The sequence below is a fragment of the Salvelinus namaycush genome, chromosome 40 (genome assembly GCF_016432855.1).
Source record: "Salvelinus namaycush isolate Seneca chromosome 40, SaNama_1.0, whole genome shotgun sequence".
NCBI classification, from domain to species: Eukaryota; Metazoa; Chordata; class Actinopteri; order Salmoniformes; family Salmonidae; genus Salvelinus; species Salvelinus namaycush.
Genome location: NC_052346.1, coordinates 17,648,683 through 17,665,730, shown reverse-complemented (window position 1 = coordinate 17,665,730; position 17,048 = coordinate 17,648,683). Strand labels below are relative to the sequence as shown.

The following is a 17,048-nucleotide window of genomic DNA, read 5'->3' as shown; positions in this document are numbered from 1 at the left end:
CATATACTGTACTGTCGTTTCTCCGCCCTGCCTTTATGTACAAAGCTGATCGCTTCAGCAGGTAGTCCAAGAGTCTTGGGAATGTTTAACCCTTTGGAGGAGAATGGACGACAACATTCCAACCGATTCTAATTGATGACATCACAAGGGGTTGTTGTTCATTATTAGTTATTGAACTGAAACCTAATTCTTCAAGGGGCAATCTTTTAAATGAGTGATATATAGCCATTGATTCTTGAAGAATGTAACTAAAAAGTGAGTGCTTTTTTGTTGTTTGAAATCCAGATTGCCTCTTTAAACAGAATTGAGGATGGCGTTCTAAAAATCACTCCTCATAGGGTTAAATAAATCAATCCATCCATCCATGTGTGTTGGGTTTAGGAGAAACACACAGGTCCGATGTCCAGGCCAAACTCCTGATCCTCCTTGCCTATGTCCATGGGGGCCAAGTCTACGATAGGTAGTCTGGCTGGCGTCTGAGTTCTGTACTCAATCACAGTCTTGCCCCAGTCTCCATTCGATTTCTGCAGACACAGGAGAAGAAGACATACCGTAGCTATACTTCTGAATTCAACTCATTGTCCTATACAACGTAAACAAGTAAACAATAGGACAGAACCACATAATCAGATGATTAAGGCATACATGTATGAAAGCTTGTATACTTATTTTAAATGTATGTAGTTCTGTCCTTGTGATGTACTTGTCTCTTAATGTTCTGTATTATATCATGTTTTATGTGTTGTTTGCACCCCAGGAAGAGTAACTGCTGCTTTAGCACTAGTTAATTATACAATACTAAATACTAAAAGACAGGGTGGGTAGGCTTTTGTTCCCACTTCCCAGACCACTTTGGCACACCTGATTCAGACATTCAACAACGCATGTAGGTAGATGGTTGGTTGGTTGGGCGGGGGGGGGTAGGTAGGTAGGCAGGTAGGTAGGCAGGCAGGCAGGTAGGTATAGATAGGTAGTGGGGCTGTGGTGGTCATGACATGTTTTCAATCACCGTGAGGTGAGTTTAAAAACCACATACTGTTTTTATATTTTCGATTGCATTTGCATTGATGTCAGAGTGGTTGGAGGGACAATAGAGCCCTGAGTACCAGGCCATAGGACCTGATGGAGGGACCATAGAGCCCTGAGTACCAGACCATTAGGACCTGATGGAGGGACAATAGAGCCCTGAGTACCAGACCATTAGGACCTGATGGAGGGACAATAGAGCCCTGAATACCAGGCCATTAGGACCTGATGGAGGGACAGTAGAGCCCTGAGTACCAGGCCATTAGGACCTGATGGAGGGACAATAGAGCCCTGAGTACCAGACCATTAGGACCTGATGGAGGGACAATAGAGCCCTGAGTACCAGACCATTAGGACCTGATGGAGGGACAATAGAGCACTGAGTACCAGGCCATTAGGAACTGATGGAGGGAGGCTAGAGCCCTGAGTAACAGGCCATTAGCGATTAGGACCTGATGATAGTTAGCGAGTTGGGTACTCCTAATGCATGTCCAGAGTGCATAAGAGGATATTACCATGACTCAACAGTCAAGCTGAATTTTACTGCTGTCATGACTGCCGGTGTGGCGGTAATAGGGCCACTGCAACAGCCATAGTAAGTAGGTTGGTAAGTAGGTACACTATATACAGAAGTATGTGGACACCCCTTCAAATTTGTGTATTCGGCTATTTCAGCCAAACCCATTGCTGACAGGTGTATAAAATCGAGGACACAGCCATGAAATCTCCATAGACAAACATTGGCAGCAGAATGGACTTACTGAAGAGCTCAGTGACTTTCAACATGGCACCACCTTTCCGACAAGTCAGGTCGTCCAATTTCTGCCTTGATAGAGCTGCCCCGGTCAACTTTAAGTGCTGTTATTGTGAAGTGAAAATGTTTAGGAGCAACAACGGCTCAGCCATGAAGTGGTAGGCCAAACAAACTTACAGAACGGGACCGCCGAGTGCTGAAGCGTGCAGCGCGTAAAAATAGTCTGTCCTCGGTTGCAACACTCAAACTGCCTCTGAAAGCAATGTCAGCACAAGAACTGTTCGTCGGCAGCTTCATGAAATGGGTTTCCATGGCCTAGCAGCCGCACATAAGCCTAAGATCACCATGCGCAATGCCAAGCGTCGGCAGGAGTGGTGTAAAGCTCACCGCCATTGGACTCTGGAGCAGTGGAAACGCGTTCTCTGGAGTAATGAATCACGCATCACCATCTTCCAGTCCGACGGACGAATCTGGGTGTGGCAGATGCCAGGAGAGCACTACCTGCCCCAATGCATAGTGCCAATTGTAAAGTTTGGTGGAGGAAAAATAATGGTCTAGGGCTGTTTTTCATGGTTTAGGCTAGGCCCCCTAGTTCCAGTGAGGGGAAATCTTAACGCTATAGCATACACAGACATTCTAGACAATTCTGTGCTTACAACTTTTTGGCAACAGTTTGGGGAAGGCCCTTTCCTGTTTCAGCATGACAATGTCCCTGTGCACAAAGCAAGGTCCATACAGAAATGGTTTGTCGAGATCGGTGTGGAAGAACCTGACTGGCCTGCACAGAACCCTGATCTCAACCTCATCAAACACCTTTGGGATGAATTGGAACGTCGACTGCGAGCCAGGCCTAATCGCCCAACACCAGCGCCCAACCTCACTAATGCTCTCGTGGCTGAATGGAAGCAAGTCCCCACAGCAATGTTCCAATATAGTGGAAAGCCTTCCCAAAAGAGTGGAGGCTGTTATAGCAGCAAAGGGGGACCAACTCCATATTAATGCCCATGATTTTGGAATGAGATGTTCGATGAGCAGGTGTCCACATACTTTTCGTAGATGTAGGTATAGGTAGGTAGGTATACTGTAGGTAGAAGTAGGTATAGGTAGGTAGGTATACTGTAGGTATAGGTAGGTAGGTATACTGTAGGTAGGTAGGTATAGGTAGGTAGGCATGTATACTGTAGGTAGAAGTAAGTATAGGTAGGTAGGTAGAAGTAGGTATAGGTAGGTATACTGCAGGTAGAAGTAGGTATAGATAGGTAGGTAGGCAGGCAGGTAGGTATGTATACTGTAGGTAGAAGTAGGTATACTGTAGGTAGAAGTAGGCAAAGGTAGGTAGGTAGGTAGGTAGGTATACTGTAGGTAGATGTAGGTATAGGTAGGTACAGTAGGTATCCTGTAGGTAGGTAGGTAGGTAGGTAGGTAGGTAGGTAGGTAGGTAGGTAGGTAGGTAGGTAGGTAGGTAGGTAGGTAGGTAGGTAGGTAGGTAGGTAGGTAGGTATCCTGTAGGTAGAAGTAGGTGTGGTCAAAAGTTTTAGAACACCTACTCATTCAGGGGTTTTTCTTTATTTTTACTATTTTCTACGTTGTAGAATAATAATGAAGACGTCAAAACTATGAAATAACAAATATAGAAACATGTAGTAACCAAAAAAGTGTTACACAAATCAAAATATTTTTTATATTTGAGATTCTTCAAATAGCCAATCTTTGCCGTTATGACAGCTTTGCACACTCTTGGCATTCTCTCAACCAGCTTCACCTAGAATGCTTTTCCAACAGTCTTCAATGCGTTCCCACATATGCTGAGCACTTGTAGACTGCTTTTCCTTCACTCTGCGGTCCGACTCATCCCAAACCATCTCAATTTGATTGACGTCGGGTGATTGTGGAGCCAGATCATCTGATGCAGTACTCCATCACCCTCCTTCTTGGTCAAATAGCCCTTACACAGCCTGGAGGTGTGCTGGGTCATTGCCCTGTTGAAAAACAAATGATAGTCCCACTAAGCCCAAACCAGATGGGATGGCGTATTGCTGCAGAATGCTGTGGTAGCCATGCTGGTTAGGTGTGACTTATATTCTAAATAAATCACAGACAGTGTCACCAGAAAAGCACCCCCACACCATAACACCTCCTCCTCCATGCTTTACGGTGGGAAATACACATGCGGAGATCTGTTCACCCACACCGCATCTCACAAAGACACAGCGGTTGGAACCAAAAATCTCCAATTTGCACTCCAAACCAAAGGACAAGTTTCCACCGGTCTAATGTCCATTGCTCGTGTTTCTTGGACCAAGCAATTCTCTTCTTATTATTGGTGTCCTTTAGTAGTGGTTTCTTTGCAGCAATTTGACCATGAAGGCCTGATTCACACAGTCTCCTCTGAACAGTTGATGTTGAGATGTGTCTGTTACTTGAACTCTGTGAAGCATTTATTTGGGCTTCAATTTCTGTGGTTGGTAACTCTAATGAACTTATCCTCTGCAGCAGAGGTAACTCTGGGTCTTCCATTCCTGTGGCGATCCTCATGAGAGACAGTTTCATCATAGTGCTTGATAGTTTTTGCGACTGCACTTAAAAAAACATTCAAAGTTCTTAAAATGTTACATATTGTCTGAAATTCATGTCTTAAAGTAATGATGGACTGTCATTTCTCTTTGCTTATTTGAGCTGTTCTTGCCATAATATGGACTTGGTCTTTTACCAAATAGGGCTATCTTCTGTCTACCCCCCTAACTCTGGGTCTTCCTTTCCTGTGGCGGTCCTCATGAGAGTCAACCCTACCTTGTCACAACACAACTGATTGGCTCAGAAGGAAATTACAAATTAACAAATTAACTTTTAACATGGCACACCTATTAATTGAAATGCATTCCAGGTGACGACCTCATGAAGCTGGTTGAGAGAATGCCAAGAGTGTGCAACGCTGTCATCAAGGCAAAGTGTGGCTAACACTTTTTTGGTTACAACATGATTCCATGTGTGTTATTTCATAGTTTTGATGTCTTCACTATTATTCTACAATGTAGATACTAGTAAAAAATAAAGAAAAACCCTTGAATGAGTAGGTGTTCTAAAACTTTTGACCGGTAGTGTAGGTATAGGTAGGTAGGTAGTTAGGTAGGTAGGTATACTGTAGGTAGAAGTAGGTATAGGTAGGTAGGTAGGCAGGCAGGTATAGGTAGGTAGGCATAGGTAGGTAGGTGGGTATACTGTACTGTAGGTAGAAGTAGGTATAGGTAGGTAGGTACTGTAGGTAGGTAGGTAGTTAGGTGACTTACGGAGCAGCCATCCTCCAGGACAGTGTATCTGAGGCGGGAGTTGCCCTGAACCTTGACCTCCTGTCCGTTGGAGCCCTTGAGGATCAGAGCCTTCTTCAGGTTGCCTGTGGCTCCGTCATTCACGGCCACGCTGTTCTTGCAGTGGTAGGTGACATTCTGGACACCCTCCTTAGAAAGCAGGCGGATCAGCCTAATCTGAATGGTTACGGCGTTGGGCAGCTCCTCCTTGTTGCCGTAGCTAAACTGGAATCAGAAGTTTATTGAAAAAAAGTATTTCACAGGGACACTATTGTACATTAATCAGCATTTCAGTTTTTACATCAATGTTAGAAAAATACACCTGGAGGTGTAACAGTTTTTCACAAACATCTCCAGCTATTTTTCTGACAGAAAGAAGTCTTCCATTGCTATATAATCAAGGCAGCAGAGGATGTATGTTTTTAAAGCAGTATTGTGCTTGGTGAATTTATTCTACAGTATGGTAGCTCGTTTATTCATAGAAACAGTTGGCCGCTTTAGAGGTATCCACAGTGTAATGCTATCATCTATATACTACTTCCGTTCATTGAATAGACATCGTGTATATTTTATATACTCACTTTAGTTCCTCCATTCATATTTGCTCCAAACCAGACAGGTTTGCTGGCAGTGGGAGTGGATTTGGTCCACCATGTTTTGCGAGGGATGCTGGCTGAGATGGGGTGGGCTGAGATGCAGGTCTCACCAGTCTCCATGTTGCAGAACACCTTGATAACATCCTTGGTACTGCCCTGGTTGGGGTCCAGCCAGTAGTCTCCTGGACATGGAAAGACCAAGTATCAGATCATACAGTAGATACATATCAGCCACCTCATCATCTATTAGACACACGGACTCCACTTGTCAATAAAGTCAATATCACCTAACGAGTATATGCATCCATTAATTCATCTATAACACCTTAACTACGTCGCAGCAAATCAAAAGCTTGAGTAAAGAATAGGCAAGACAAAAAGCAGTTAAAAACAAGAGAAGACACAGTCTGTGGTGAAAACTGGACCTACCAGTCTTTTTAAGGGAATGGCACTGCTTGATGTCCTGGCAGGTTTTGGCGGGGTTGGCCTGGCTGCCATCGGGGTACTTCATGTTCTGCAGGTTTCCACTGAGGCTCTTCAGCGTGGTCTGGACGCTCTGGTCTGCCCCGAGGACGGTCGAGGCATTATTGGGACGCGCCTCATCCTCGTTGAACTCTGGAGGGGGATGGGGGCCGGAGTCGTTCCAGTTGGACTCTGGAGGGGGTTGAGGGGGGGCTGATTCATCCCTGTTAAACTCTGGGGGTGGAGGTGGTCCATCCTGGTCCTCGCCGTAGTCGTAGTCGAAGGAGCTGCTGAAGCCGAACATATCAGCCCCAGCAGTGGGAGGGCCAGGGGTCCCTGGGGGACCAGGGGGACCAGCATCCCCAGGAGGCCCCTGGAAAAGAGGAGAGAAGTCAAGAAACAGGTATGTTACTGTCCTTTGATATGCCATGTCTCCTTGTTGGCTTTTTTTTTTTTTTTTTTAGAAACACTGAATGTGTCACAGGTGTCATGACGTTGGCCTGTGGGTAAGGTTTATGATACCCCATAAATACATTTCTCCCTTCCCTCTCTCTTGACTCTACAGAGGGACTCTTGAATAGCCTTTGTGAAACAGAGATTCTGGGAATATCAGAAGGTGGGGGGAAATGAACCATATTTTGGGAATCCAACCAGTTGAACATATGCGTTGGTACTTAATGAATATGATGTCAGTTCAGTTGTCATCTGAGACATTCTCATCAATGATAGGATGACATTAACGGTACAGTGGAAAGTCTACACATTATAGTTATCAGATTCACATGGAATTGTTGTGCAATTCAAATGTTTAAATATAAAATTATTGGTGAAAAGATTAAATGTAATTTTAGCTTCCAAATGAGAGATTTGGGTTTTCATAAGGTTAGGGCTCTGCTCAATCAGTGGCCCGCCCCTGTGAAGAGACATGGGTTATAAAACTATGAAAACACACCCTTCTCCCTCCATTATATAAGCCCTTGACGAAAATGTAACCTTCTGTTCCGGGTACATTAGGATGACGATCCGATGTCAGAAGGGTTCAGATAATAACTACAGAACGAAGCCAACCTCAGCGTGAGCTTTGGTTGCGAATGGTATGAACTTTGAACTCTTATTCACTACAGAAGTGATACCTCCTAGCCGTTGAGTTATCAGCGGCCGCTTTAAACTGGGCTAGGAGAGGACAGACAGAGTATCCCGTCTACCACACAATGACGTTACTACAACGTATCCAATTTACCACCAGAGACGCTCTTCAAAGGATGGAAGAACTCTTGGGCAACTCGGCCTTCCATCTACCACCAACCTATTGAAGCGCAGCTCAGAGTAAATATTCATTGCATTTTCCTTTTCCAAATGGGCGGTAATTTAGAATGCATAAGATTCTGTATTTACGATAGAGTAGTTGCCTACGGCCCGATAGAGACATTGCGTCTCCCTTTGTTCTTCAGTCTTCCCGCTCTTTCACTCAAACCCAGACCCCTTTCCTTTGGGTAACCAGCTGTCATATCTGTTCCGTCCGCTAGGGGCGTTTTCCTTTATGACGTAATTTGTAATCAAGGTATGATTCATTCTGTGTATATGTAATTCTGTGTGATTAGTTAGGTATTTAGTAAATAAATAATTAAACCCAATTTTGTATTGCTGATTCAACTTGTTAGCCAGGGTTCATGAAGATAACCAAGAATTTACAACTTTCAGATGAGACTGAAATAAGGTGATGATTAATATTGACTGCTATTGATGTAAAATATTACTAGGTCTTTAAGAGTTTATTCGGAAGATAACTGCTCTATAAATATTATTTTGTGGTGCCCCGACTTTCTAGTTAATTACATTTACATGATTAGCTCAATCAGGTAATATTAATTACAGAGAAAGGATTTTATAGAATAGCATGTCATATCACTTAATCCGGCATAGCCAAAGACACGACACAGGTATGACTTATTTGCATGCTTAATCTAACAAGCAATTCTATTGGACAAGCAATTTATCAACATCCAAAGCCTGGTTTGTTCTGACATCCATTTGAAAGTCATAGCGGATCCAACCAGCATAATGACAACAGAACCACTAGTCTCTAACGTCTCACCTGAGGTCCGATGTCTCCACTGGTTCCTCTTGATCCAGGGGAGCCCATGGGCCCGGTCAGCCCGATTTGGCCATCACCTCCCGCGGGGCCAACCACACCAGGGGGCCCCTGATGAAAAACACAATCAGATTTATAAAGGGAAACAAACAGCACACACAAATTGACCATTATACTGAGGCATTGACAGCTTATTCAGTGTACTTACTCTCTGTCCAGTAGGTCCTACAATTCCTCGAGCTCCAACATCCCCAGATTGTCCCTACAAACAGAAGGCCATTGATTAGCCTGTTATTGGCTGACATAATTAATAATAAAAGCATTTCATTGATTTTGCGAAGTTAATACAATTTTCCATAAATTAAATGACAGATTATGCCTTTTAATAGTGCTTGGGCAGTTTTTACTCACAGTTGTCCCAGGTAAGCCTTGCAATCCAGTGAAGCCTCTGTGGCCTTTCTGCCCTCTCTCTCCTTGGTCTCCTTTGGCTCCCCTGTCTCCCTGTGGCCCTTGAGGCCCCTAGGATAAAAAAAAGACATTTATCCAGATCAACACTCATTGAGACTTATACAACATGGGTTTACTGGTCTGTCAATAGATACAGGTTCCTGTGTCAGTAGCATAGGTTCATGTTAGTGCTGGGCATCAATATTGAGAATACAATATGATTTCGATATCATTTGATATTGATATCAATACGAGCAAGGCATATCGTGATAGCGGTTCTGTAGGCACAGAACCCTCTCACAGGCTCTTTAGTATACTTCACTGCCTGTTGATGGGCGATCAAGTGGTCAAAGACTCCAACCCCCCAAGCCATAGACTATTTTCTCTGCTGCCGCACGGCAAGAGACACCGGTGCATCAAGTCTGAAACCAACAGGCTCTTGAACAGCTTCTATCCCCAAGCAATACGACTGATAAATAGCTAACAAAATAGCTACACAGACAATCTGAGTTAACTCTGTATCTTTATTGACCTTTTATTTAAATCTTTGCACTGTCTCTGCACACTCACAGGGACCTACACACTCACACTCACTGTCACTCCAACACACACACACACACAAACACTCACTCCATGATTTGCACACTCACACATAATATGCACATACATTTATACTGACTCTACACACCTACTCACATGCAAGCTGCCGCTACTCTGTTCAACTTATATCCTGTTGCCTAGTCATCTTACCCCTATACATATCTACCTCCATCACTCCAGTATCCCTGCACATGTAAATATGGTATTGGAACTGACTTTTAAAATATTTCCTGTATACAGTATAGTATGCTTACTTACTTTATTGTGTATATCATATTTCTTATTCTTATTTCTTGTGTGTTTTTTCCCCTAGTAATACATTGTTATTGATTATTGCGCTGTTAAGTTTGCAAGACAGACTTTTCACTGCATGCGACATTAAAACTTGGAACGGGCTTCCCATTGTATTCGAACTGGTGGGGTAGGTTAGGACCACGGGCATTCACACCTGACCCAATGGGCAATCAGCAAGCAGCTGTCTGAGCTACAAAGTCTTGGAAGTGCAATGTTATTCAACTGTTTTGATGCTATTCATTTAAACCGATATGATACCAATATTGGTTTGGGAAAAAAGTAAACAGATTTTGCATATCACTAGTTTATACAGTATGTACTAATCAACAGGCATACTACTATCACTAGTAGTGTACTCTACTTCATCAACAGGCATACTACTACCACTAGTAGTGTACTTACTTCATCAACAGGCATACTACTACCACTAGTAGTGTGTACTCTACTTCATCAACAGGCATACTACTACCACTAGTAGTGTACTCTACTTCATCAACAGGCATACTACTACCACTAGTAGTGTACTTACTTCATCAACAGGCATACTACTACCACTAGTAGTGTGTACTCTACTTCATCAACAGGCATACTACTACCACTAGTAGTGTGTACTCTACTTCATCAACAGGCATACTACTACCACTAGTAGTGTGTACTCTACTTCATCAACAGGCATACTACTACCACTAGTAGTGTACTCTACTTCATCAACAGGCATACTACTACCACTAGTAGTGTACTTACTTCATCAACAGGCATACTACTACCACTAGTAGTGTGTACTCTACTTCATCAACAGGCATACTACTACCACTAGTAGTGTGTACTCTACTTCATCAACAGGCATACTACTACCACTAGTAGTGTACTCTACTTCATCAACAGGCATACTACTACCACTAGTAGTGTACTCTACTTCATCAACAGAAATACTACTACCACTAGTAGTGTACTCTACTTCATCAACAGGCATACTACTACCACTAGTAGTGTACTCTACTTCATAGGAAATGTAAGAGAAGTGTTCTTACCAGCTTCCCCCGGATCCCTGATTGTCCCTGGGGTCCTGGAGGCCCTCTAGCACCCTAGTGTTGAAAAACAAAAAAACAATGTCAAGGGAAATCAAATCAAATCATACAACCTGAAATGAGTTTACTACTACCAACCTTGTCACATCTACTCAGAGCATGACAGCTCTTAACCCTGAAACATTACATTTTTACATTTTGTAATTTAGCAGACTCTCTTATCCAGAGAAGACAGTAGTGAGTTACAGTAGTGAGTGCATACATTTTCATACTGGGTTTTGACCTCAAACACTGTAGACTCCTATGACCTCTAACGCCATAAGGGTCTACAGTCATGTCTCAAGGTTAGAAGGCTCTGAACGTTCATGTGTCAAAACTCTGCGATGGCATTGTGGCAATGTCCAGATTACTCACATTGTCTCCTCTCTTCCCAGGGACACCAGAGGTGCCGACTGGACCAACAGAGCCATGAAGCCCCGGAGTTCCAGCAAGACCCTCAGCACCAGGATTCCCTCTATCTCCCTACAGACAGACAGACAGACAGACAGACAGACAGACAGACAGACAGACAGACAGACAGACAGACAGACAGACAGACAGACAGACAGACACATTTTCTGGTGAAATGGTTTGATCATACATTTTCATAAAGTTTCTTGTCCATCTGTAGCTGTGTCTTACCCTGGCTCCTATAAGTCCATCCTTGCCAGGTACCCCATCAGACCCAGCATTACCCTGTAAAGACAGATTGCTGCATTAAGTTTACCTGTGCTGTATAGTACAGTATCCTTCTGTTACAGTACAGACCTGCTTTTCAGGGGAACTATTATAATTCCCACATGAATGAAAGGTGTCAGTATGTTTTAATCCACAATTGGTTTAATGGAAATGTGTTCACTGAACCCACAGACAGAACAGTCATGGGTCAATTAAGTGAAAACACATACCGTAAGACCAAGGTCCCCTCTTGGTCCGGTTGTCCCTGGTAACCCGACTGCACCGACAGCACCCTTGCCTCCCCGAGTTCCGGGGGCACCTGATTTTCCGGGTGCACCCTGGGAAAAAAGTGTGACATCACTGGTCAGGACACAAATGGAAAGTGTATGAGTGTACTGTATATCTGACTGAGTCTTGGATTGGGACTCTGTTCAGTGTATAATGATACTACTCTCAAGACTATAGAAATGAATGGTGAATGTGAACTTGAGTTCCATACATACAGCAGTACCGGGGGGCCCAACCATCCCGCTCTCTCCTCTGACTCCAGGTATGCCCACAACACCTCGTTGTCCTGAGATGCCTGGTGGTCCCGCCGGCCCATCAGGGCCCTGTCAGAAACAAAGACCATCCCATTGGCCAATGGTAACTTCAGATATTTCCTAGTCTATCAAAAGAAGTATAGAGTAATGGAGGATGGCAGAGAAGTCTCGCTCTGTAAACCACTTTGAACGATACAGCTAAAAGTTTTACTTCTGTAACTCTCTCATATTTACCCCTGGTCCATCCTCTCCAGTCTCTCCCTTGTCTCCTGGGGCACCTGCCGGGCCCGGGGCCCCTCTCTCTCCTACACGCCCAGGGCCTCCATTCTCGCCTCTAAATCCAGGAGTACCTGCCTTCCCTGGGGTACCAATGTCTCCAGGCACCCCTACCTCACCCTGGAAGAGTGGAAAGACAACGTGAGTAATGGAATAACATATTTCACTATATTGCTATTGTTTATGAAATCATTTATTGGTGATCTCATAGGTAGAAAGTGATTTGATTGGTCGATAGTAGGATTAACTCACAACGGAGCCTGCTGGACCAACTCCCCCAGGGAATCCTGGGAAACCAGACCCACCCTGAAAATGAAATTCTTATCAGAAAATATCAACATACTGTACTACATATTCAGTGAATTCCCTGGAAAAGCATTCCTACTCTGTACTGAGTAGCCATGATCAGGTCTATTTCTACAGTAAATACCATGGTGAAGTGTTTCTATGATAGCTCCAGCCGTTATATGTCACCCTCAGTACGACTCACTCACCGCGGCCCCTTGTGTTCCTCTGGCCCCCTTTAGTCCAGTCACACCAGCAGGACCCTGGGAACCAAGTTTACCAGCTGTTCCTTGGAGTCCCTGTGCTCCAGTCTCACCCTTCTGACCCCTCTCTCCTGGTTCACCTTTGACCCCGGGTTGCCCATCGGGACCCTGCGAAGAGTCGGACACAATGATGATTACTGGGCAGATTCATCGCCATGCGAAACGACTTCCAAGTCTCACCATGGGTATAGTTACTATGTGGTTATATGGAAATGGTTATTAACTTTGACCATTACTGAAATTTGTATTCAACATTATACAGGAGGATGTTTGCAGCGTAATCTGTTCAGACAACACCTGTAACAACACCAAGCCAAGGTTGACAAATTAACAGAGCATCAAGGGATACAATACAACAGGGAAGGCGCCTGTCATAGCTGACACTATTGGGCGTGACAGACCGCCACATTGCTTGAAAGCCACTCACAGGAGACCCAGGGAATCCTACTGCACCGGTTGGACCAGGCTCCCCAGAAGCTCCCTATAACAGATGTTGGGTCAAAGGTCAGTACATAGGTATATGAGAACTATTAACAGTATGTTGCAATTGTCTTTTTTTACTATGGGACAATTGTACACAAGACAACTTACAGTATTTCACGTGTGTCAATAATTTTACAAAATGAATCGCAGTACTTACGGCCACTGCTCTCGCTCCTCGACGTCCAGGGGGCCCTTTAGGGCCTGCCTCTCCCTAAAACAAACAAATATAATATATTGTCTGGGTATCTGTGGTAGGCACTGAGGCCTTAATATGGATAGGTGTTCTCTGCTACAGTGTATGTTCATCTAGTCTGTCTGTCTAAGTGCTGTTGGTGACTGTATGCTGGATGCTCCTTTAGGGTCTAGGCAGGGTTACTGTTAAAGCACTATGTGACAACTGATGATGTAAAGAGGCCTTCATGAATACATTTGAGTGAGTGAGTGAGTGAGTGAGTGAGTGAGTGAGTGAGTGAGTGAGTGAGTGAGTGAGTGAGTGAGTGAGTGAGTGAGTGAGTGAGTGAGTGAGTGAGTGAGTGAGTGAGTGAGTGAGTGAGTGAGTGAGTGAGTGAGTGAATGCTTTACCTTATCACCATTGAGCCCAATGCCTCCTGTTGGTCCAACTGGACCAGGAAGTCCCTTCAAATGAAAAACAAACAAGATTTCAAATATTCGACAACTTGCTGTGAACAACTTACTATGGTTATGAAACCAATGAAACTAGAAGGTGCATCAAAAGGTCACTCCACTCCACCCAGGGCCTACAACTGGTTATGATGACGTCACTACATTTTGACATATCATTCAACTTGAACCTAACAGAATTTTGTTGTGGGTGACATTTTAAGATGTTATTTTTGCTTAAATCCTTGATGTAATACATTTAGGTGACACAGAAAGGTATGTGTAGACATGTATGTGTAAGGTAACTCTCACCCCGGGCCCGTCGTTTCCAGCAGTACCCTCGGTTCCTTTCTCACCAACTGAACCCTAAGGAGAGAAGAGGGGTCAGCAGAACAGGACTGCAGAATGAACCCACCCAGTTATAGCATGGAATACACCACTTTGAAGGGTTACAACTTGTAGTTCCTTCTAGTGTCTTGGACTCTGGAGGTACTTTGTGGACTTAACCAAGTGTTGGTTGATATTTTCCCCTCCAACACAGATACTTACCACATCTCCTTTAGGACCAGGAGAACCAGGGATACCCCTCTCCCCTGGCATCCCCTGCAGGCCTGCAGCTCCTATGTCCCCAACGGTTCCTTTAGTTCCAGACCCACCCTGGGGGAAGAACACACACAGAAACAACTCTCATATCATGTTTGTGGGAAATAACATGGATATATGAGGTTATCATTACATTGTTAATCTGCATTAGGCCTCCATCGTGGAAGAGATATCATTTGACAACCTGGTTAAATGACTGAATGAATAAAGACACAAATAAATAAATACATCTTTTAAAGTGATGTGTTATAGACTTACCTTTGGTCCCTCTGGTCCTGGCCCCCCTGAAATACCTTTGGGCCCCGGTAGTCCGTTAGTTCCCACATCACCTCTCTCTCCTGGGATGCCACGCTCACCCTGCGATACAATCACCCACTGGTCAGCTACAAACAACGTCTTTACAGCACTGTATGTTATAAACAGGGCCTTGTGTTTTAGTTATCATGTCACATGACCTGGATTTTAAGCTTTTTTCAGAAATGAGAATTAGACCAAAAAATGAAAGCAATTGTCTGAAGATGGTGCTGGACCATCTGACATTTAAAAAAATGGAACAGTTTGATGAAAAAGCTTTACATGAACATTAAAATCCAGGTCATGTGACATGATTAACAAAAACACAGTGGCCTAGTTACAAACCTTATTTTAGTAGTGAAGATAAGGACTGAACTCAAACAAAACCGCATTGGGGAAAAAACTGCATTTTGCCACACGATAGGTTTCCATTATGTATTAGGTAAATGTACTTCTGTATTGAAAAAATATCAATATGATTATGATTTCAGTTGGAAGATGCATTTTCTCTGCAGAGGGGCAGGGTTACTTTTCCCCTATTGCGGGTTGTATTCAAATGGGCATCAAATGAATAGATAAATCAGCTATTAAGATGGCTTACCCTTGGCCCTGTGAGACCAGCAGCCCCTCCCTCTCCAGCGATACCCTGGGAATGACAATACCAAAAACATTTAACCAACACAACAGACAGGCTGTTTCAATCCCCTCTTCCCCTTCCTTACTGTCCAATCCCCTTCCCTGACACACTTCCTGCATTTATACTTATGCTACATTTTTATTATATTCTACTGAGTTCATTTCCTTATTATTTTTGTATTCTTATCTTTTGCTATTTCTTATTGTTGTCACATTGTCGAGAGGGAACCTGCAAGTAAGCATTTCATTGGACTGTGTATACCATGTGTATCGCATACGGGCATACGACAAATCAACTCGAACTTGTTTACACAGGCAGCCTCATTTTGATATTTTTCCACTAATTGGTCTTTTGACCAACCAGAACAGCAATTTTGCCAAGAAGCAGGTTGACGTTTATGGGCCAGATTGAAAGTCAAAATTGGTGATATATCATAAACATTTATAAGACAAAAATGGTCTTAATTTAAGGTTAGGGATAGGCAAAAGGTTAGCATTGTGGTTAAGGTTAGGTTTAAAATAAGATTTTCTGACTTTGTGGCTGTGCCAGCATGTAACTACCCTGCAGAGCTGCCTCCAGAACATGAGTCATCCCAATAAATGCCAACCTGCTATAAATAATAGGGTAAAAGATCAGAATTGTGCTTCCTGTGTAAATGCAGCATTAAATAACCCTGAAACGTTGATGAACCTAATAGTAGTGTTGATCTATAACTCAACTCAAAAACCTGTTACATTTCTAGATTCTTACTGTAGATAATGAATGGACTGTGTTTCGTTATGTTGGCAGACTCATGACTGGTTAACATGTGCCTTTGTTTGGTCCATTGCAGGCAAAGGCACACATACCCAGTCATGAGTCTATCAACAGAACAACATTTAGTTCATTATCTAAAGAAATTATCTATTGTTGAAATGTAACATAAATAAGCTGTAAACAAATCAACTGTAAATAGAGCTTATTGTATGTCACAGTCGGGCGTGATGTCATACCGTACCTCAGCACCTGGTTTCCCAGACTCTCCAGGTGGACCAGCAGATCCAGGTAGACCCTGAAATACATCACACCATTATAGCTCTCATTTCCCCTTTATTGACTAGAACTATCACTAGTCTCTATTCTAGTAAATACGAGGTGAATAAATCCCATGTGAAACAGCATACCTGGAAGCCATTCATACCAGGAGGTCCTTGTTCTCCTCTCTTCCCTGCAACTCCCTAAAAGAAGTCAAGTATGGACAGGACAACCAGCAGCGGTTTAAGCTTACCATAACCCCATACAGTATTTCATGTTTAAACTGTGTTGGTATATATCGTTTAATTGAAACATATTAACCAGATACTTACTGCTGGACCAGCAGTGCCACCAGCACCCATCTCTCCAGCTTTCCCATTAACCCCCTGTATGAGAAACAGTCCTCAGTGGTCAGTGTGTACTATGAGGTACTACAGCAGAGTTCTACCAGCTTACAATGGGAGAAAGCTTAGAATGGAAACTGAAAATGTTTTATTTAAGCAATAAGGCCCGAGAGGGTGTGGTACATGGCCAATATACCACGGCTAAGAGCTGTTCTTATGCGCGGCTCAAGGCGGAGTGCCTGGATACAGCCCTTAGCCGTGGTATATTGGCCATATATCACAAACCCCCGAGGTGCCTTACTGCTATTATAAACTGGTTACCAACTTAATTAGAGCAGTAGAAATAAATGTTTTGTCATACCCGT

The 17,048-nt window shown here is 43.5% G+C and overlaps 1 protein-coding gene across 1 annotated transcript in view; it reads right to left on the bottom strand.

Annotated features, from left to right (window-relative positions):
• Positions 1–377: 377 nt before the first annotated feature.
• col5a2b (collagen, type V, alpha 2b) overlaps positions 378–17,048 on the bottom strand; it is a 44,366-nt gene continuing 27,695 nt past the window's right edge. The window contains exons 24-49 of the mRNA XM_038979553.1: positions 16,672–16,725; positions 16,489–16,542; positions 16,323–16,376; positions 15,290–15,334; positions 14,653–14,751; positions 14,341–14,448; positions 14,104–14,157; positions 13,753–13,806; positions 13,328–13,381; positions 13,115–13,168; positions 12,634–12,795; positions 12,392–12,445; positions 12,098–12,259; positions 11,825–11,932; positions 11,552–11,659; positions 11,286–11,339; positions 11,019–11,126; positions 10,608–10,661; positions 8,647–8,754; positions 8,444–8,497; positions 8,239–8,346; positions 6,425–6,516; positions 6,111–6,322; positions 5,667–5,863; positions 5,068–5,310; positions 378–524 (exon numbers count right to left, since the gene is read on the bottom strand). Of these exons, the coding sequence (XP_038835481.1) occupies positions 378–524; positions 5,068–5,310; positions 5,667–5,863; positions 6,111–6,322; positions 6,425–6,516; positions 8,239–8,346; positions 8,444–8,497; positions 8,647–8,754; positions 10,608–10,661; positions 11,019–11,126; positions 11,286–11,339; positions 11,552–11,659; positions 11,825–11,932; positions 12,098–12,259; positions 12,392–12,445; positions 12,634–12,795; positions 13,115–13,168; positions 13,328–13,381; positions 13,753–13,806; positions 14,104–14,157; positions 14,341–14,448; positions 14,653–14,751; positions 15,290–15,334; positions 16,323–16,376; positions 16,489–16,542; positions 16,672–16,725 (2,601 nt within the window). The remainder of the gene's footprint in view (positions 525–5,067; positions 5,311–5,666; positions 5,864–6,110; positions 6,323–6,424; positions 6,517–8,238; positions 8,347–8,443; positions 8,498–8,646; positions 8,755–10,607; positions 10,662–11,018; positions 11,127–11,285; positions 11,340–11,551; positions 11,660–11,824; positions 11,933–12,097; positions 12,260–12,391; positions 12,446–12,633; positions 12,796–13,114; positions 13,169–13,327; positions 13,382–13,752; positions 13,807–14,103; positions 14,158–14,340; positions 14,449–14,652; positions 14,752–15,289; positions 15,335–16,322; positions 16,377–16,488; positions 16,543–16,671; positions 16,726–17,048) is intronic.